The sequence below is a fragment of the Lynx canadensis genome, chromosome C2 (genome assembly GCF_007474595.2).
Source record: "Lynx canadensis isolate LIC74 chromosome C2, mLynCan4.pri.v2, whole genome shotgun sequence".
In the NCBI taxonomy this organism is placed as follows: domain Eukaryota; kingdom Metazoa; phylum Chordata; class Mammalia; order Carnivora; family Felidae; genus Lynx; species Lynx canadensis.
The window spans coordinates 100,235,775-100,256,940 of NC_044311.2; the positions used below are offsets into that span (position 1 = coordinate 100,235,775).

Here is a 21,166-nt window from a genome sequence, read left to right on the forward strand (position 1 = left end):
TATAGATTTTGGGTACTAACCCTTTATCTGATACGTCATTTGCAAATATCTTCTCCCATTCTGCTGGTTGCCTTTTAGTTTTGCTGACTGTTTCCTTCACTGTGCAGAAGCTTTTTATCTTGATGAGGTCCCAAAAGTTTATTTTTGCTTTTATTTCCTTTGCCTCCAGAGTCATGTCTAGTAAAAAGTTGCTGCAGCTAAGGTCAAAGAGGTTGCTGCCTGTTTTCTTCTGTAGGATTTTGATTGTGTTTTGTCTCACATTTAGGTCTTTCATCTGTTTTGAATTTATTTTTGTGTATGGTGTATGAAAGTGGTCCCAGTTCATTCTTCTACATGTCACTGTCCAGTTTTCCCAATGCAATTTGCTAAAGAGACTATCTTTTTTCCATTGGATACTGTATCCTGCTTTGTCAAAGATTAGTTGGCTATATAATTGTGGGTCTATCTCTGCATTCTCAGTTCTGTTGCATTGATCTGAGTGTTTTTGTGCCAGTATCATACTGTCTTGATGATTACAGCTTTGTAAAAGAGCTTGAAGTCTGGAATTGTGATGCCTCTAGCTTTGGTTTTCTTTTTCAAGATTGCTTTGCCTATTTGGGGTCTTTCCTGCTTCCATACAAATTTTAGAATTGTTTGCTCTAGCTCTGTAAAGAATGCTGGTGTTATTTTGATAGGAATTGTATTGAATATGTAGATTGCTTTGGATAGTATTGATATTTTAACAATATTTGTTCTTCCAATCCATGAGCATGGAATGTTTTTCCATTTGTGTGTGTGTCCTCTTCAATTTCTTTCATGCATGTTCTATAGTTTTCAGTGTACAGATATTTTACCTCTTTGGTTAGGTTTATTCCTTGATATCTTACGGTTTTTGGTGTAATTGTAAATGAGATTGATTCCTTGATTTCTCTTTCTGATTCTTCATTGTTGGTGTATAGAAATGCAATTGGTTTCTGTACATTGATTTTATATCCTGTGATTTTGCCAAATTCACATATCAGTTGTAGCCATTTTTTGATGGAGTCTTTTGGGTTTTCCAAGTATAGTATCATGTCATCTGTGAGGAGTGAAAGTTTGACTTCTCCATTGCTAATTTGGATGTTTTATTTCTTTTTGTCTGATCACTGAAGCTAGGACTTCTAGTACTATGTTGAACAACAGTGGTGAGAGTGAACATCCCTGTCGTGCTCCTGACCTTAGTAGGAAAGCTCTCAGGTTTTCCTCATTGAGGATGAGATTAGCTGTGGGTATTTCATACATGGCCTTTATGATGTTGAGGTATGTTCCTTCTATCCCTACTTTCTTTAAGGTTTTTATAAAGAAAGGATGCTGTATTTTGTCAAATGCTCCTTTCTTTTATTAATGTGGTGTATCATGTTCATTGGTTTGTATATACTGAACAAGCCCTGCAGCCCAGGAATAAATCCCACTTGATCATGGTGAATAATTATTTTAGTGTACTATTGAATTCGATTTGCTAGTATCTTGTTGAGAATTTTTGCATCCAGGTTCATCAGGGATATTGACCTGTAATTCTTCTTTTTAGTGGGGTCTCTGTCTGGTTTTGAAATCTAGGTATTGCTGGCTTCATAAAACGTGTTTGGAAGCTTTCCTTACATTTCTACCTTTTGGAACAGTTTGAGAAGAATAGGTATTAATTCTTCTTTAAGTGTCTGGTAGAATTCCCCCATGGAAACCATCTGGCCCAGGACTCTTATTTGTTGGGAGATTTTTTGATAACTGATTCAATTTCTTTGTTGATTATGGGTCTGTTCAAATTTTGTATTTCTTCCTGTTTCAGTTTTGGTAGTGTGTGAGTTTCTAGGAATTTGTCTATTTCTTGCAGATTATCCAGTTTGTTGGCATATAATTTTTCATAGTACAGTAAAACCTTGGATTGCAAGTAACTTGTTCTGTGAGTGTTCCACAAGATGAGCAAATATTTCTAATAAATTTTAACTTGTTAAAAAAGCAATGTCGGGGCGCCTGGGTGGCGCAGTCGGTTAAGCGTCCGACTTCAGCCAGGTCACGATCTCGCGGTCCGTGAGTTCGAGCCCCGCGTCAGGCTCTGGGCTGATGGCTCAGAGCCTGGAGCCTGTTTCCGATTCTGTGTCTCCCTCTCTCTCTGCCCCTCCCCCATTCATGCTCTGTCTCTCTCTGTCCCAAAAATAAATAAAAACATTGAAGAAAAAAAAGAAAAAAAAAAAAAAAAGCAATGTCTTGCAATATGACTAGTATGTGATGCTGAACATCACATGATCACAGCTGAACCAATGTTTCTTTTCTCTCTTTCTCTGCGGGATTATGGATCGTCTCCTATGCTCAGAGGTTTGGTATCAGGCCGTGGTGTTTGGCAGCAGTCGGTGTTTTTTCAGAATATTGGAAGGTGCCCACAACTGGCACTGGTGTATTTTTTGTTACTTCAAAGCACCTATGGACAGTCCTTTGCTTTTTCTGTACAAGTTAAGCTTAGGAATGCATTGCTTCATTTTAGGTCAGGTTGCCCACAGATATATACCTTTTTGTCTGCTGCCTTATTGCCAACTACATTAAATACAGTATATGACAAGAATTTGTTAATACTGTACTGTAGTCAACATTTGTGCGAGCATATACAATGGCCCCCATGCAGAAAAATGTTGACAAGAAAGGCAGTAAGAAGAAGGAGATGATTACAGTGGAAGTTAAGGAGGGAATTGTTGAGAAGTATGAATGAGGTATGCAAGTGGCCATAATTGCAAGATTTTATAAGAAGTCTACGTCTGCATCTTGCCTACAGAGGAGAAGGAGAAAAAGGCAGAGGAATCCCCTCACTTCAAATGAGATTAGGAAGATATATAAAATATGGGAAACAGTGCAAAATTTTGCAGAAAAGCATCACCCAAATAAGGCTGTAGCAGTGTGAGCAATGAATCTGTTTAACAACAATGCAGTATCACATTTCCACGAAATTGTTAAAAGAAGGCAAAAGCAAGTGTTATTGGATAGGTTTCTTGTTAAAGTTGCACAAAAATAAAAAGATTCCATTGAGCCAATAGATAGCAGTGATTCCTTTAGTGATAGTGAAAGTCGTCCTACACACCATCCCTCCTCTCTCTTGTCTCTCACACCAGCCACGAAGGTTTTCAAAGGTAAGTGCAGGTTAATTTATTTGTCTTTCTATTTTTATTTTTTTATTATTTTGTATTACAGTATTTTAACCATTTTTATATGAATATTTTTGGATTGTGGAATGAAATCTGAGTTTCCATAATTTATTATGGGGAAATTCGCTTTGATATACAAGTGCTTTGGATTACAAACATGTTTCCAGAATGAATTCTGCTCGCAAACCAAGGTTTTACAATATTCTGTTATAATTGTATTTCTGTGGTGTTGGTTGTGATTTCTCCTCTTTCATTCGTGATTTTATCTATTTGAGTCCTCTCTCTCTCTCTCTCTCTTTTTTTTTTTGAGAAGTCTGGCTAGGGGGTTATCGATTTTGTTTATTCTTTCAATAAACAGTTCTTAGTTTCATTGATCTATTCTACTGTTTTTTTTAATTATTATTCTATATCGTTTATTTCTGCTCTAATCTTTATTATTTCCCTTCTGCTGGTTTTGGGCTTTATTTGTTGTTCATTTTCTAGCTCCTTTAGGTATAAGATTAGGTTGTGTATTTGGGACCTTTCTATCTTTCTTGCTCTTGAGATAGGCCTGAATTGCAATGTATTTTCCTCTCAAGACTGCTTTTTCTGCCTCCCAAAGGGTTCAGATTGTCGTGTTTTCATTTCATTTGCTTCCATGTATTTTTAAATTTCTTCTACAGTTTCCTGGTTAACCTATTCATTCTTTAGTAGGATGTTCTTTAATCTCCATGTATTGGAGGGTTTTCCACATTTTTTCTCCTGGTTCATTTCAAGTTTCATAGCATTGTGATCTGAAAATATACATGGTATGATCATGATTTTTTTGTACTTGTTTGGGGATGATTTGTGAACCAGTATGTGATCTATTCTGGAGAATGTTCCATGTGTACTCGAGAAGAATGTGTATTCCACTGCTTTAGGATGAAATGTTCTTTTTTTTTTTTTTTCCAACGTTTATTTATTTTTGGGACAGAGAGAGACAGAGCATGAACGGGTGAGGGGCAGAGAGAGAGGGAGACACAGAATCGGAAACAGGCTCCAGGCTCCGAGTCATCAGCCCAGAGCCCGACGCAGGGCTCGAACTCACGGACCGCGAGATCGTGACCTGGCTGAAGTCGGACGCTTAACCGACTGCGCCACCCAGGCGCCCCTAGGATGAAATGTTCTGAATAGATATGTTAAGTCCATCTGGTCCAGTGTGTCATTCAAAGCCATTGTTTCCTTGTTGACTTTCTGCTTACATGATCTTTCCATTGCTGTAAGTGGAGCATTTAAATCTCCTACCAGAGGCACCTGGTGGCTCAGTCAGTTGTGTCCAATTCGTGGTTTCAGCTCAGGTCATGATCTCACAGTTTATGACTTTGAGCCCGGTGTTGGGCTCCAAGCTGACAGTGCAGAGCCTGCTTGAGATTCTCTCTGTCTCCCTCTCTCCCTGCCCCTGCTTGTGCTCTCTCTCTCTCTCTCTCAAAATAAATCAATAAACTTTTTAAAAAAGTAAAATAAAGTCTCTTACTATTATGGTATTATTACCACTGAGTTTCTTTATGTTTGTTATTAATTAATTGATTCATATATTTGGGTTCTTCAAGTTAGGGCCATAAATATTTACAATTGTTAGATCTTTTTAATGGATAGGCTCTCTAATTATGACATAATGCCCTTCCTCATCTCTTATTAAAGTCTTTCTTTTAAAATCTAGTTTGTCTGATATGTATATGGCTACTCCAGCTTTCTTTTGACCTCCAAGAGCATGATAGTTTGCCCTCCATCCCCTCATTTTCAACCTACAGTTGTCTTTAGGTCTAAAATGAGTCTCTTGTAGACAGAACATAAATAGATCTTGTTTTTTTATCCACTCTGATACCCTATGTCTTTTGATTGGAGCATTTAATTCATTTACATTCAGAGTGGTTATTGAACAATATGAATTTATTGCCATTGTGTTACCTGTAGAGTTGATGTTTCTGGTGATGTTGTCTGATCCTTTGTAGTTTTTGTTGCCTTGGTCTTTGTTTTTTGGGTTTTTTTTTTTTTCCTTTACACTCAGAATCTCCCAGAAAATTTCTTATTTTAGTGGTTTAGTGGTCATGAACTCCTCCAGTTTTTGTTTGTCTGGGAAACTCTTTATTTCTCCTTCTATTCTGAATGACTGCATTGCTAGATAAAGAATTTTTGGCTGCATATTTTTCCCATTCAACACATTGAAAATTTCCTGCCACTCCTCTCTGGTCTGCCAAGTTTCAGTGGACAGGTTTGCTGCTAACCCTATGTGTCTACCCTTGTAAGGTTAAGAACGTTTTGTCCCTAGCAGCTTTCAGAATTCTCTTTATCTTTGTATTTTGCAAGTTTCACTATGATATGTTATGGTATTGAGCTGTTTTTGTTGGTTTTGGGGAGAGTTCTCTGTGCTTCTTGGACTTGTATGTATGTTTCCTTCCCCAGATTAGGGAAGTTCTCAGCTATAATTGGTTCAAATAAACCTTCTGCTCCTTTTTCTTGTTCTTCTTCTTCTGGGACTCCTATGATACAGATATTGTTTTATTTCATGGAATCACTTAGTTCTCTGATATAATAATTTCCTTTCCTTCTTTTTTTTCAGCTTAATATTTTCCATAATTTTATCTTCTCTTTTACCTATTCTCTCCTCTGCTTTTTCAATCCTTGTTGCCCCGTATCCAGTTTGTTTTGCATCTCAGTAATAGTATTTTTTATTTCATCTTGATGAGTTTGTAAGTCTTTGATCTCTGCAATAAGTGTTTCTCTGGTGTCTTCTATGCTTTTTTCAAGTCCAGCTAGTAGTCTTATGAATGTTGTTCTAAATTATTTTCAGATAAATTGCTTATATCTGTTTTGATCAAGTCCCTGTCTGTGATTTCTTCTTGACCTTTCTTTCTTTTTTATTTTTACTTTTTGCAGAGAGAGACAGAGACAGAGAGAGAGAGTGAACACTAGTGGGGGAGGAGCAGAGAAAGAGGGAGACAGATAATCCCAAGCAGGCTCTATGCTGTCATCAGGGTAGATCCCAATGCAGGGCTCCAAGTCATAAACCATGAGATCATGACCTGAGCCAAAATCAAGAGTCAGACACCCAACTGGCTGAGTCACACAGGCACCCCACTTCTTGACCTTTCTTTTGGGGAGAATTCTTCTGTCTTATCATTTTGGCTAAGTTTCTGTCTTTTCCATGTTTTAAAAGCTCATTGTGTCCTACACCTGAGAATACTGCTATATTAAAAAGGGCTTATACACTGTGCAAGGCCTGACACTTCAGGAAGTGTTTCTGGTGTATGCTGTGTGCATTGTGCTATTGTGTTTTGGCTGTTTTTTCCCTCTTGTCAGTCCTCTGCAGAACTCCTCCTTGCTTGAAATGGTTGTGTGTTTGGACCTTTAATTAGGTGTGCTTTGATTTGTTTGTTGAAGTAACCCTGGAAAAAGTGGAGGGGAGGGGAACCTGATCCAAAAAAAAAAAAGAGTAAAGAAAAGGAAACAAAAACCAAACAGAGAATAAAAAGACTATAAGGCTGTTTCCAAAGAAAAACAAAGGAGGGAAAAAATAAGAAAATAAAAAAATAAGGAAAAAGAAAAGAAAAAAAAAAAAGCCTGATCCAAAAAAAGAGAAAAGGAAATGAAACAAAACAAAACAAACAGAAAGGAACTATGAGCCTGATTCCAAAAGAAAAAAGAAGAAGAAAGAAATAAAAAAAGCCTGTAGGTGTCATTTTGATGCCCTGGATTTCCAGTGCACTTGGTGCATTGGGGATGTTGGCTGTGCTGGTCTTCTGGAGGAGAGGTCCACTACTTTGGCTTAGAGTCAGTCTTGCCCCAGTAAATAAGCAGTTGCCAGGAACGTAGGGTAGGGTTTGGTGTCAGCGGTCCTGCCTCCACTGGACACTGCTGTTGCTCTCTGAAGTCCCATTGTGTTGGTGTTGGGGGAGGAATGGTGCCACCCCAATCTCTCAGCCCCAGACCAGGAAGCTCACACACCCACCATTCAGACAGCTCTCACAGAATAATGAGGACAGTCAACTTGCCCTGCACCACAGCTCTCCTGAGTTTTATCTTTGGTGCGTGGCTGGGATTCAAAACCCAAGGTCCTAAAGGACCTGGTGCCACGTGGATCTGCTCCTCTCCTCCAGAGTAGAGCCTCTCCACACTAAGTGAAGTCCTCTGTCCCTGAGAAACAGTCCCACGCCTGCAGTGTATGGCATCTATGGTGTAGCACCACTAAAAGCAGCAAAGGCTATATTCCCTCTGGGTGCACCTCTGTCCCCCAGCAATGAAAGGCCTTTTGCTGGCACCTGTAGGGCCTTTTGTCCTTAGGTGGCAATAAATCCTCTTCCAAAAGTATTCCCAGTGTGCCCCATAGATCACTGCACCATAGTATGCACCCCGGGGCCAGCTCCCTCCTCCCCAGGAGTGAGAGCCACAGCTCCAGTCTGGAGAAAGTTGCACAACTCCAAAATCTTAGAGTTTGAGCTCCAAACATTGTTTGCAAAAAAAAAACAACAAAAAACAAACAAAAACAAAAACTGGGACAGTCAGTACTTCTCACTCCCCCAGTCCATGGTCCAGAGAGGTTTTCATTCTGTATGAACTCAGTGCAGCACTTTCTTAACCCCTCTCTCTTTCTCTCCCTTTTTTCTTTCCATAGAAAGGGTTTCATTCCCTCCAAGGCACCATCGTTTTTCTCTCCCCCAATTCACTTTCATGCACCTCACACCTGCCAAGCTGTCTCCCTCTCAACTGTGGACATCCTTCTGTCACTCTGAAGATCTATTTCCTTGGTTTTCAAAGTGATCTGATCTCAATACAGCTGTGTTTGAGAAAAAAGGAAAGCCTGGGGTCCCCCCTACTTCTCTGCCATCTTAACTTCTCCAGAGATCAGAATATTCTGACCCCATCCCACTTCCCACTTTGGAATAGCTGCCAGGACATGCTTCCAGAGGCTCAGATAAGTTGAGGGTAAACCCCTCAGTTGTCCATCCCCAGAACTAAGTAACCTGCACCATTTGGTAGTCCCATTGACTGATTAGATGAAAACTGCTTTTAGTCAGTTGGGTAGATTCAGGGTGAATAACAGCTGAATAGTGCTTTGCATTTGGAGTGAACACAGGATGACACTGGCTAGTCTCTATCACTTGGAGTTGTACCTTTTCTATCATCTTTAAAATGAAAGCATCATAGAAAGGGAAAGCTTTCTTAAATTTGGTGGACCCTAAGATATCACTAGAAATAATTAAGGAGAAATCTGAGCTTCTTTCTTCTTCTTCTTCCTCTTTTTTTTTCCTAAGAAAAACCAAGAAGGCCAATTGTACAATCCTATGATCCTGTGAAGGCTTTGCCAAGTCATAAGAGCTGAAATCAGATGGTTTGTGAGAAACAACAAAATGGATTTGTATTCCAATGTGTCTAATATCACTTTTCTTACCAAAACGGTTTCCAGCACATGGGTGGGTTTTCTCAGAATTACATTTATGACTAGTTCTGAAGATCTCCCTGAAATCATTCTAATACTGTCTTTGATCTGCACAGTTGGAGGTAGGTGTAACTATTTCTTTGAGTTTGTTCTATGGATATATCTTATAAATGTCGCCATATAGAATTGAGGACAGTAGCAGTAATAGAATATTAGAATTTTGTTCCTAAATTTATACTTTTAACCCAAGATTACCAACCAAATGAATCCAATGATAATCTGTCCCTGAGAAGAGACATGCAGAGTCTGATTCATTGTCTTCATCCTCTTTGGGTTCAAAGTATTCATGTCTTTTTACTTGGTAGGTCATGGTTAGATTTAAATGATTGAAAGAATTGAAGCAGATAATCAAAAACTCAAGGGTTGGTGTATTTTTCTTGTTATCTGCTTTATCATAAACTATTCACATATTAAAGCTAGTCGTGTACTGCTTTGTTCACTTGAACAAAGAATTTTTGGGTCTTCTGAATGTGTCAGTTACTTTTTAAGCACTTGGTAGGGTGTCCCATAGGTTTTGTTCAAATGATAAATTATGTTTAGCCTTTATGAGAAGAAAAGAATACTATAGAAATCAAAAGATTTCTTTTTTTTTTTGCATTCTTTGACTGATTAGAAATTATATTACAAAAAAGTGGAAAAAAGAAAACATTAAACTGAAGGAAATGCGAAGATATTGCTTATTGTACTTTGGTAGAAATTCATTATAGGCTGCCTAATGCATAGTAGATAACCAGTAATAGGAAGCTAGTTTTTCTCATTGGGCAAATTATTATACCTAGTTCCTCATTGTTATTTTGAAAATCATCCAGGAGATTTCATTAAACTTTAATTATTTATTAACCTCTTGCTGCAGGATTGCTGAAGAAACTAATATCTGATTTATAACATGTAAAAAAATTCTTATAAGTGTTTAGTAATAACCCAAGAGCCAGTGATTGCTAGCAATATTTACTAAAGATTCTAAGGAAATGAGATATTTCATACAAGAGGAAAATACAGAATCCAGCAGATTAGCAATTACACTGATTCAGTGTGCTTAAGTATGAGAGAGGCTTTTAATTACTGGAATTAAATAAGTAAAAAGTGGAACAGTATTTCATTGCCCTCAGCATTAAGAAATTATATCAAATTAAAGTTCTGTGTCATATTTCATTGCCTTTCAGTAAAAATGTATTTTTCTGCAGCATTTTTGAACCTGCACTTAAAAGACTTTCCAATTCCTCTCCCTGTGATACTATTTTTAATTGGATGCAGTTTTGAAATATTAAGTTTTACATCTGACAAGGTGTGTATAGTAAATATTTTGTGTTATGCCTCAAATTCATACAAATTCAAAGATGGAATTTTAAGGAAATTTGTAAAAAAATACTTGCCAATTCACTGTTCTGCCAGTTGATAGATGCTTGTGATATGGATACTATCAGATCAGATATGTGAAAAAAGGAACCAGGCATGGAAGAGCTGAGATCCAGCTAAACACAGTCAAAACAGAGCCACTGTCTGGAAGGGGGTGGGCAACTCAGAGAATGAGTACACATACAGCTACTGAGAGTGTGAGCAGCTAAGGAGAGTTTAAGCAGAATTCAAAAGTTTAGACAAGAATTGGTACATAAGATAGAAGCACAGAGAGAGGGGGTGCCTGGGTGGCTCAGTTGGTTAAGTGTCCGACTTTGGCTCAGGCTACAAATCTTGTGGCTTGTGGGTTCCAGCTCTGTGTTGGGCTCTGTGCTGACAGCTCAGAGCCTGGAGCCTGCTTTCGATTCTGTCTCCCTCTCTCTCTGCCCCTCCCCTGCTCATGCCCTGTCTCTGTCTCTGTCTCTCTCTCTCTCAAAAATAAATAAAAACATTAAAATTTTTTTTTAAAAAAGAAGAAGAAGAGGAAGAAGGAGAAGAAGAAGTCCAGAGAGATTAAGCTGCTAGTACAGGTCTCTTGTAGCAAGATAATTCTGACATTGAACCAATCTATTGCTTCAGTTAGGAATATTTTACAAGATTCCTATTACAATAGAGGCTAGTCTTTAAGTGTGTATGGCTTACAAGATTTCAAGAAACAGATGTTGGACCACTTACCTGGAGTTGGAAGTAAGGAGGAAGGCAAACTGTAGATATAGTCATGGCAGCTGCAGTGTTACAAAAAGTTGAGAACAACTGGAATCAGGTAGAGGAGAAAGACTATCTTACAATAAGGGACGTAGAATGCATTATTGACACATTAAATAGTTCTCTAGCCTCGGGGTTGGCAGCAAACTTTTTCTATAGAAGACCGTCTAGTAAATATTTTAGATTATACAGGCCATATGAGCTCTGTCACAATTACTCAACTCTGCCATTACAATTCGAAAGCAACCATAGACAATATGTAAGGAGTGGCATGGCTGTGCTCCAGTAAGACTTTACAAAAACAGGCATTGAGTCAGATTTGGCCCAGGGCCATAATTTTCCATCACCTGCTCTAGTCAATCAGAACATGAATGAGAACAAACAAACAGGAGATGTGATATTAACAAACATTATGGAAAACATGTATTCGTATAAGAGCCAGAAGTATTCTTACTTCATTTGTTATGAGCACATTATTGCTATGAACATGTTATGTAACCGTACGATTTTTGACTTATATGCAATATTAAGTACTTCTATAAACTTTTATATTTGTCAGTAACCTTTTAGAAGAAGAGAACATAAGAACTGTGAAGGGCCTAAGATTTTACTCTGCCTGCAAGTAATAAGTTAGCCTGTCACAGTTTCATGGTCCTGGCAAAAGACAAGGGACTTCTGGGCCCGAGACAAAGGACTTTAGTACTGACAGTAATAGCAGAAACCAGACTATCAGCATCTTCTTGTGCCTGTTCCATGAGCCCCGGGAGCCGCAGGGAGAAGCCAAGAGGGTCCATGAAACCCACATACACAATGGATTGCATTATAAGAGAAGAAACCTTAGTTTAAAGAACTTGAATATTTTGTGATGGGCAGTAAGCTCATCCCACCTCTTGCCCTAGAGAGAGACACTATCTTTATTGCACTGTACAGTATAGTAAACCAATTCTTTTCTCTAGAAGGAGACACTTGGCTCTCTCTTCCAAAGCTGTTAGCCATACAAATATTTTTGAAAGATAGTCTGGAAGAAAAGCAATCAATGCCTCCACTCATAAGATATGGGGAAACAAGAGAGACCCAAGCAGAATCATCTCCTAAAGGCAAAGATATCACCTCACACAGCAAGTAACCAGTGTTTCCTTAATAAACAAATGTTGAGTGGATGCCCATAAGAGGATTTATCAACTAAATATTTTATGACAAACTCCATTAATTAATCATTTCATTAACAGCATAACTTCTGAGTTTTTATTCCTACTATTCTTCCATGCACATTTTCCATATAAGCCATGGTTAATTATTTGTAGTTTCTGAAATGCGATATGATTGTTTATTCATTTGTACACATCGTGCATGATAATCCATCTACGTGAAACCTGTCTTCCTCTTGTATGCCTGAAAATCTCCTACACATTCTTTTGTACCCATATCAATGTACTTTCTATAGCCGCTATTTAAAAAATAAAATGGGCATGGAGATGTGCATTAACGTTCCTCTGTTACTGGTAATAATCTGATGGAAAATTATGAAAATGCAGTAGAGTTAAGACTTTAGCACCTATTACATTGTGATATATCTTTTTCTCTTTTGCTAGAGAGAGGGGTGTCTGGCATGTGTTGTATGCTAATAGGAGGATGGATAAGTGAGAAATGATGTACTTTTATATTATTAGGTGCAAAGATACACAGATGCCATACAATGGATGAGTCCAAAATTATTTTTTAATATATTTACACCAATAATTATCTTTAACGTTGCATTCGACATGGATGTTTACATGCTCCAAAAGTTATTTTGGCAGGTAAGAAGTAATCTTTTCCAATAATATCATTCACTCATAAACTACTATATGTTATCTATGCTCCGAATTTTTAAAATTTTGCTCTAAATTATAAAACAAAGAAGACAAGGGAAAAGCACGAAGTGTGGGAGAAGTAAATTTAGCTTTATATTTTAGTGAATAAACCATATCTTAGCGACTGACCAGCATATTGAGGGCTCAGGAAAAAAAAAATTACAGAGGAAAAAAAAGTAATTCTGAGAATCTGATTTGCAGGGCTTAATGCCAGTTATAATTTTAACTCTGAGATGCTATTAGAGAGCTATTAAGAAAACATTTGGTCCAGTTTTTTAAATTATTTTTAATAAAAGTCTTTTTTAAAATACCCACCTTCTAAAACTTCTCTTACTCACATCAACAAAAACAGAGAATACTCATAGAAACAGCTATAACTTTAAATCACAAACCATTATGTTATCCTAATCATGTGATATTTGAACCCCATCAAGGAAAGAGCTTGAAGAAAAAATACTCCAAATCTTAAGCAGGGTATACATTTCTTATAAAGTAATTAAAACAGCTTTGTAAATATAAGGCCATTACCTAAATTACATTAGAAGCAAAACTATTAAAATAAGCTGCACTTTCTATACATATACATATATATTGCTTTTTTCTTTTTTTTTTTCTTTTTTTTTATTTTTAAAAAAAATTTTTTTTCAACGTTTATTTATTTTTGGGACAGAGAGAGACAGAGCATGAACGGGGGAGGGGCAGAGAGAGAGGGAGACACAGAATCTGAAACAGGCTCCAGGCTCCGAGCCATCAGCCCAGAGCCTGACGCGGGGCTCGAACTCACGGACCGCGAGATCGTGACCTGGCTGAAGTCGGACGCTTAACCGACTGCGCCACCCAGGCGCCCCGCTTTTTTTCTTTAATATTGGTAGTAAGAGCATTTTTCCACATCATTACAAAATTTTTATAATTTTAAAAAATTTTTTAGTTGAGATATAATTGACATACAACATAATATTAGTTTCAGGTATACAACGTAATGATTTGATACTTGTTGTATTTTGAAATCATCACCGGGGTGCCTGGGTGGCTCAGTCAGTTAAGCGTCTGACTTCGGCTTAGGTCATGATCTCACGGTTCTTGAGTTCAGGCCCCACATCGGGCTCTGTGCTGATAGCCTGGAGCCTGGAGCCTGCTTCAGATTCTGTGTCTCCCTCTCTCTCTGGCCCTTCCCCTCTTGAGCTCTGTCTCTCTCTCTGTCTCTCAAAAATAAATAAACATTAAAAAAAATTTGAAATGATCACCAAAATAAATCTAGTTAACATCCATCACCACAGTATTATAAAAATTTTTTATCATAATTTTAAGATTTACTTTCTTAACAACTTTCAAATATACAGTACAGTATTATTCACTACAGTCACCATGCTGTACATTGAATCCCATGACTTATTTATTTTACAATTGGAAGATTGTACCTTTTGACCCCCTTCATCTCTTTTCCCAACCTCCTGAGTCCTCACTTCTGGCTATTGACAATCTGTTCTTTGTATCAATGAGCTCAGGGTTTGTTGTTGTTGTTGTTGTTGTTGTTGTTGTTGTTGTTGTTTTAAGATTCCACATATAAGTTAGGTCATATGACATTTGTCTTTTTCTATCTGACTTATCTCATGTAGCATAATGCCTTCAGGTTTCATCTATGCTGTCCCAAATAACAAGATTTCCTTCTATTTTATGGTTAAGTAATATTCCATTGCATATATAATACATTTTCTTTATCCACTCATCTATAGATAGACACTTAGGTTGCTTCCATGTCTTATTACTGTAAATAAGTATTGTAAATAGTGTAAATTCACATTATTGTAAATAATGTTACAATGAACACAGAGGTGCAGTTCTGAATTCTTATAGGTAGCTTCAGGCACAGTCACATTTCTCCAAGACCATCTGGCAATGAAATCTTACTACATAGCTGCCACTGATAGAATAAAAGAAAGTAGAAGGCAATGGTGGGAAGGCAGAAGGCCAGGTTCCAGTTCTAGAATAATAGAATTTTTCTTCCCATCTTTTCTATAGTCCTCTGCCAATTCTCTACATTCTTTCTATTTTATTTTCTCCTCCTTTTCCTCTTTTGTAACTTCTTTGTAAACTTGTGTTCTTTTTCTCTCTGTTAATAGGCTAGGTTTCAGTTTTATGCATAGTTAAATGTGTATATATAAGTGTGAGTATATATGGTGTGTATGCATACACCTTTACACATACATATTTATATACAATGACCTTATCAAGAAATTTAAAAGTTCCCTTTTAATTATATGCTATTTCTTACAAGTGCTGTGTCATAGGTCCTAAGAATCTCATTGCAATATTTGCCTCTTATTTCCAGACTTGCAAGCACATATTTGTTAAATAAGATAATTTAAAATTTCCCTTTGATGGATTCAGTGTGATTCTGTATCTCTAATAATCCTGATAATCTGCTTTTCAAAATAGGATAAAAAGGCAATCTGATTTTTCTATACATAAAATTTCTTTGCAGATAATTTTAATTACAATTCCTGGCTTTTTTATGAATTATACATTAATTCTTTGGTATCTGGCATCTGTGAACAAATTACTTTTGAAAACCACTCCATGGTTATTATTTGCAACTATCCTCATGAGTTCAGATCCCATGCTGACTGCAGCTGCTATAAGAGACCTTGGTAGGTATATGTTTTCCTCTTTTTCTACACTTAAAATATCATATTCTGCATTTAATGTGTCTAGTGTTAAGATTTTTTGCTCACTGTAGCTTCTCACTATATGAAATGAGGTTCTGGGCATTGGGAATTAAGCATAGAGATTCAGGTTGCTGATGCTTAGAACAAAATGAAATGCTAATGATGGGCTTACCTAGTATATATATTTTTAAAATCTTTCATCCCCTTGTGGAATAAGACAGGGGATTATTTGGAATCCTTGACTTTACACATGCTTCTACCTTAAACCAAAAGTTCTGAGGGTGAACAATTTGCATATACATTGTGATGACATTTCTATTGTCAAATACTGCTTTTCCTTTGAAAATACTTTAATTAGGATAATGCCATCTGTAAAAAAACAAAAAAATTTGGAGTCATCACCATTAAGACCAAAAAATGCAGAAAGTCAAAAACAGTAAAGTCACTAATCTTACAGTGTTTTCAGAGTGTAGTATTTTAGGAGAAATAAATCTATATTTAAAATTAAGTACCAAGTCAGGGTGCCTGGGTGGCTCAGCCGGTTAATCCTCCGACTGTGGCTTCAGTCATGATCTCGCTGTTCCCAAGTTCCAGCCCCATGTCAGGCTCTGTGCTGACAGCTCAGAGCCTGGAACCCTGTATCTCAGACTCTTTATCTACCTTTTTGCCCGTCCCCCACTCACACTCTGTCTCTCTCTCTCAAAAATAAATAAACATTAAAAATTTTTTAAACAAATAAAGTACCAAGTTGATGTAACACACACACACGCACACACACACACACACACACTTCTCATTTTATGACCATTATAGGGGGAGAAGCTACTAGAGGGAAGTAGAAATAGAATAGAGGAAACACATCAATCTACCTAAATGAATAAAGGAAAGCCAATTCTCAAATCAAAGAGATTAAGATTGTGAGGTAAGAGTTTTGGTGCCTGGGTGGCTTAGTCGGTTAAGCGTCAGACTTCGGCTCAGGTCATAATCTCAAAGTTGGCCAGGCTCTGTGCTGACAGTTCAGAGCCTGGAGCCTGCCTCGGATTCTGTGTCTCCCTCTTTTTCTCCCCCTCCCCCACTCATGCTCTGTTTCTGTCTCTCTCTCAAGAATAAACATTAAACAAAATGGTTTAATTAAAAAAGAAAAACAGAAAGGAGAGGAGGCCCCAGCGTCTATCCCCCAGCCCTGCCTCTATGGGACTCTGTCAGTGCCCGCCCCTTTTCCACTCACAGGACTTAGTGAAGTTTTGTGCTACCTGACAGCATTACATACTTCTTTCAACTTTATAATCTTATAATCTGGTTAGTAATCCAGTGATTGCCTGGCCTATCATTGTTGAATGTAAATTATTGGGTTATCTTCCAAAGTTATGCTCATACGTTTTGGCCATCTTGCCGTGACTTTTGGAATATTGTTTTTCTCCTCACTTTGTAGTTTTTAAAAAAATAAAAATAAAGTACTTTTCTCTTGGCAACATTTTTGCCTGAGTTGACAAAGCAAGATTTTTATATTTGTTTTCTTTTACTCCCACACACCTACAAAATCTGCCTATGCTTATGAGTGCATGAGTACCTTCACACCGTCTTGAGCTTTCGATGGTCTGTTGACTCTTATGCCCCCATGTCAGTTGTGTATTTTCACATATTTACAATTTGTTATAATTCTATTTTCCAAGTTGGAATAATTATATAACAGTACCAGTTAGTTTTTTCTCAGTTAAGAACAACTCTGAGTTTCAACAACTGAGTAAGAAAAAACACAGTGGCTTCAAACAACAGTTATTTATTCTTTTTCGTGAGTCTGGCAGTTGTGATGATACGGCCTGGGCTCACTAATGAATCTACAGTCAGATGGAAGATCATCCAGGGGCTAAGTGATCTAGGATGGACCCTTGGAGAAATCTACCTTTCTTCCACATATTTTCACAATCCTCCAGTAGCACAGCCAGGGGACATTATAGTGGTGGTGGCAGAGGTACCCGAGATAGGAAGCAAAAATGCTTCCCAAGCCTCTGCTTGCATCAAGTCTCATAACAGAACAGACTGGATCTCTTAGAGGAGAGAAACTGTAGTTTTACAGGAAAGGGCATGGATGCATAATGAGGTGAAGAATTAGACCATCAGTGCACTTCCCCTCCACAAGAACACACTGCCTTGACTTGACTTGTCTTGCAACAGCATACTTAGTGTGTTAGGTTGTGATCATAGAATGGTTGGGTCATGAAATAACATTTCCTTCCTACAGACATCTAGAAAGTCATTAAAGATGCTCAAAGTTACAGTTTTGCCGCTACAGGCATATTTAATAGAGAAAAATGATCATTGATCGCTAAACTTAGAGTATCACCACAAGTGGAGGGAAATTAGGATGGGAGTACATAATATGAGGGTGCTTTCCATTTCATAGAGCTTAATCTCTAAAACCTTTGACAGGAATGTATGGAAAAGTCAGAGAATTTCTAATCATAGTGAGATTATCTTGACAATTGCATGAATACTTTGCTTAGGCACCATGTTGTAAAGCTTGGCTTATGAATTTCCTTTATCCCTCTGTCATTGTTCCTTATCTTGCCTTAAATATATAATGTGTATTTATATTGACTAAATCACCAAATTAAAAAAATAATGAACTTCATGTTTTCATCTGGGCTTTAAAACAAGCAATAACAGCTCTAGCTTATTATTTTAGTTAAATAAACCATACTCAAACACAATAAATTTGGTTCCTAATTATGGAAGTCTAGACTTAACTTAAAGTTGATATATAATTAAATTTCCTTTAAGGGAGTTTTCAAATATGACCAAAGTCTATTTAAGTATATGGGAAAAGTATGTGATATAAATCTATAGATAAGAATATACTTCTACTTGCTAATAAAAGTTTAATCTTTAATATTGATGATTTTCTTTAGTGAAACAAAATATTTTCTTTTCCATAGGTCTTTCTAGAAGCCTCACCAATTTAATTAATGGAGAAAGTCTGATGACCTCTATAATGTCTTTGATTATGTTTAATAGTATTGAAGATATTAATGGCAACCTACAAAAGGGGAACAATTCATTAGGTAAGGACCTATTTTTTCCCTAAATTTCTTAAAATTAGAATCTTATATTTTCTAAAAGCTGATATGGATATTGTAATCTTTTACCATACTTTATGCTTGTACAAATATAATTGTGAGCATTAGTATAATGATTTACCCTTTACAAAGCACTACCACATATCTCTTATTTAATATTTGTTGTGGTTTTATTGTGAGACTTGGTTGAGACTTTTCATGAGGACTCTTATAGGGGAAGCATTCTACAGACCTAGGCTGAGTCCAAATGCTCAACAACAAGAACATGAGAGATGTTGTTTTCTATGAGTTGAAGATGAACTCGGAAGACAAGCTAGGCAGTGCACCTGCTGGTGGTGAGAGGCATACAGCCGTTGCCCTTGGCTTCACTGGGGCAACATGGAAAGCTGTCAGCTTAAAGAGCAAGTATGAGTGACATGGCCATCTTCAGGGCCTGAGAACAGGGCTTTAAGCAGAGAGATTGCAAGGCCTTCATGAGTTCATTTACCACATTCAGAAAACCCTGAACCTAAGTATCGTTGATTACTTTATCATATGTTTGTGTATTTTATATATATAATGAATGATACATGCACACTATGATGAATGATTATAAAATATATAGATGTGTAATTATCACTCAGGACAAGAAATATAGTGTCACCAGCAATCCCAGAACCATCTTATATGCCCCTCCCTGATCAAAACCCCATACCCTCTTCCTGCAACAGTGGTTCTCAGAGGATAGTCACTACCTTGGGCAGGGCGGCGGGAGAGGGTGTCCACAGGACCCTTTAAGGATGTCTATGAAGTCAAATATTTTCAAAGTAATATTAAGAAGTTATTTACTTTTTTTAGTGTGCTGCCATTTGCACCGATTTTGGAAAAGTGATGATTAGAGGCTCCTGGAGAAAATTCTTGACGTATACTATTCCACTCACTGGATGTCTTTTGTGCCCTAAGGCCTTCTGTGGCATTATCTCATTTCACCCTTCTATCGTCCTGAAAAAAGAGCATTTAAGGGGTGCTTCCAGACTACATTCTAGTGCATCAAAGGGGTCTTTAAGATGACAAATAATACGTTATATTGGAGCCAGATCCTTCTACTACCCCCTTTCCCCAGCAATTAAGTATATCTCAAATTACTTTTCTAATCACTCAGGAAGAGGAAGTTTTAGCTATATGTAGTGGCTTTCATGGTCCCTGGAAACTACCTCGCTGTTGGGCAGCCAATGTTCCTGTTTACCTCTCTTCTGACCCATCTTTGCCTTATATCTCTATAATCAATGCCTAAAACTAAGAATTAAAGATTATTTTTTCTGAAGAACACACATTCTAGGGATCATCACCCCTCTCATGTCTTCCTCAAGGGAGCTCATCCACATGGTGGACAGTTACCCTACTTGGGCATCAGGAGAACCCACCTTTAGCCTTGCTCTACATCCAGTTAGCTTACCTAGGCCATGGCAACTTGGAACATCTGTGGTGAACCTGGAAACCCAATTTAGCACAGGAAGGTATATCTTCTTTAAGTGCTTCATATATTCCATCTGTGGTATGTGAGAAAGTCTAACCACCATAGACATTCAACCTCTTCCAAAATCCAGACCACACAAGCAAGTGATATAATATGTCACTCAGAGAGTTTTTACCATAAGACCTCCTGCAGATAGGGCTTTCCTGAAGAAGACCAGGGTGAGCAACACAGAGAGGTCTATGTTCAGAAATATCTTAAAAACTCAAGGGCCACTCTTGGGGGAAACTGAAAAATGCAGAGAGGTATCATCATACACGCTGGTTGGAAGGATCCATGCCCAGGCCCAAACTTGGTCCAATATTCTACTAAGCTCCATTTAAGATAGTAAATATTGACCACAGAATGTCAGAGAACCTTATCAGAGTTGACATCTACAGTCTAATCGAGAGAACATTTTTTATATTCACTGGCAAGTCAAAAGAATATAGGGGGGTACTGATATGGAAATTCATTCATTAACCCATTCATTCATTCATTAATACAACAATTATTTATTGATATGTACTATGTGACAGTTACTATTCTAGGCCTTAGTGCTTCAACCATGAACATAATAGTCCCTGCTTTCACAGAGTTTGCTTCATAATTTTGATAATAATTAATGGAATAGAATTTTGTGTTTAGGTTTCAGAGGAGTAAATACTATAAGTAGTCACTCTACAATAATAAAAACTCTGCTGAAGGAGGAAGAGAACAGTGAACTTATCCCCTCAGCCCTTAGGAGTTTCTCTGAATTTTTTTTTTTTTTAATTTTTTTTTCTTTTTTTTTCAACGTTTATTTATTTTTGCGACAGAGAGAGACAGAGCATGAACGGGGGAGGGGCAGAGAGAGAGGGAGACACAGAATCGGAAACAGGCTCCAGGCTCTGAGCCATCAGGCTCTGAGCCATCAGCCCAGAGCCCGACGCGGGGCTCGAACTCACGGACCACGAGATCGTGACCTGGCTGAAGTCGGACGCTTAACCGACTGCGCCACCCAGGCGCCCCAGGAGTTTCTCTGAATTTTTAACAGCTTTGAAAGAAAACTTTCCTTTAAGAAAAAAGATGTATGACAAGATTTGCTGATATTTCATTTATACCAATTGACACAATAGTGAATCAATAATTTTTGGATAACTCAGATAATAATTATTACCTTTAAAAACTCATGCAATTATTTAAACAGTGTTGCTCTGTCTTTTGAAGTTAGCGCATATTTCATAAAGAGAAAAATTAAGAAGAGTTACTGTACTTAGAGGTCTGTCTTTTCCAATTTGCATGTTAGGAGTTTAAAAAAGTTGTAAGAAATATTGGATTTGCTTTGAGGTTTTTCCCAGTCTAATAATTCCATTCAGTAAATAGTTTCCTGAT

General features: G+C 37.4%; 1 protein-coding gene across 1 annotated transcript in view; it reads left to right on the forward strand.

Annotated features, from left to right (window-relative positions):
- Positions 1-8,515: 8,515 nt before the first annotated feature.
- Positions 8,516-21,166, forward strand: part of SLC9C1 (solute carrier family 9 member C1) — an 87,302-nt gene continuing 74,651 nt past the window's right edge. Inside the window, exons 1-5 of the mRNA XM_030330087.1 lie at positions 8,516-8,666; positions 9,789-9,889; positions 12,375-12,503; positions 15,040-15,205; positions 18,160-18,285. Coding sequence (XP_030185947.1) covers positions 8,516-8,666; positions 9,789-9,889; positions 12,375-12,503; positions 15,040-15,205; positions 18,160-18,285 — 673 coding nt within the window. The remainder of the gene's footprint in view (positions 8,667-9,788; positions 9,890-12,374; positions 12,504-15,039; positions 15,206-18,159; positions 18,286-21,166) is intronic.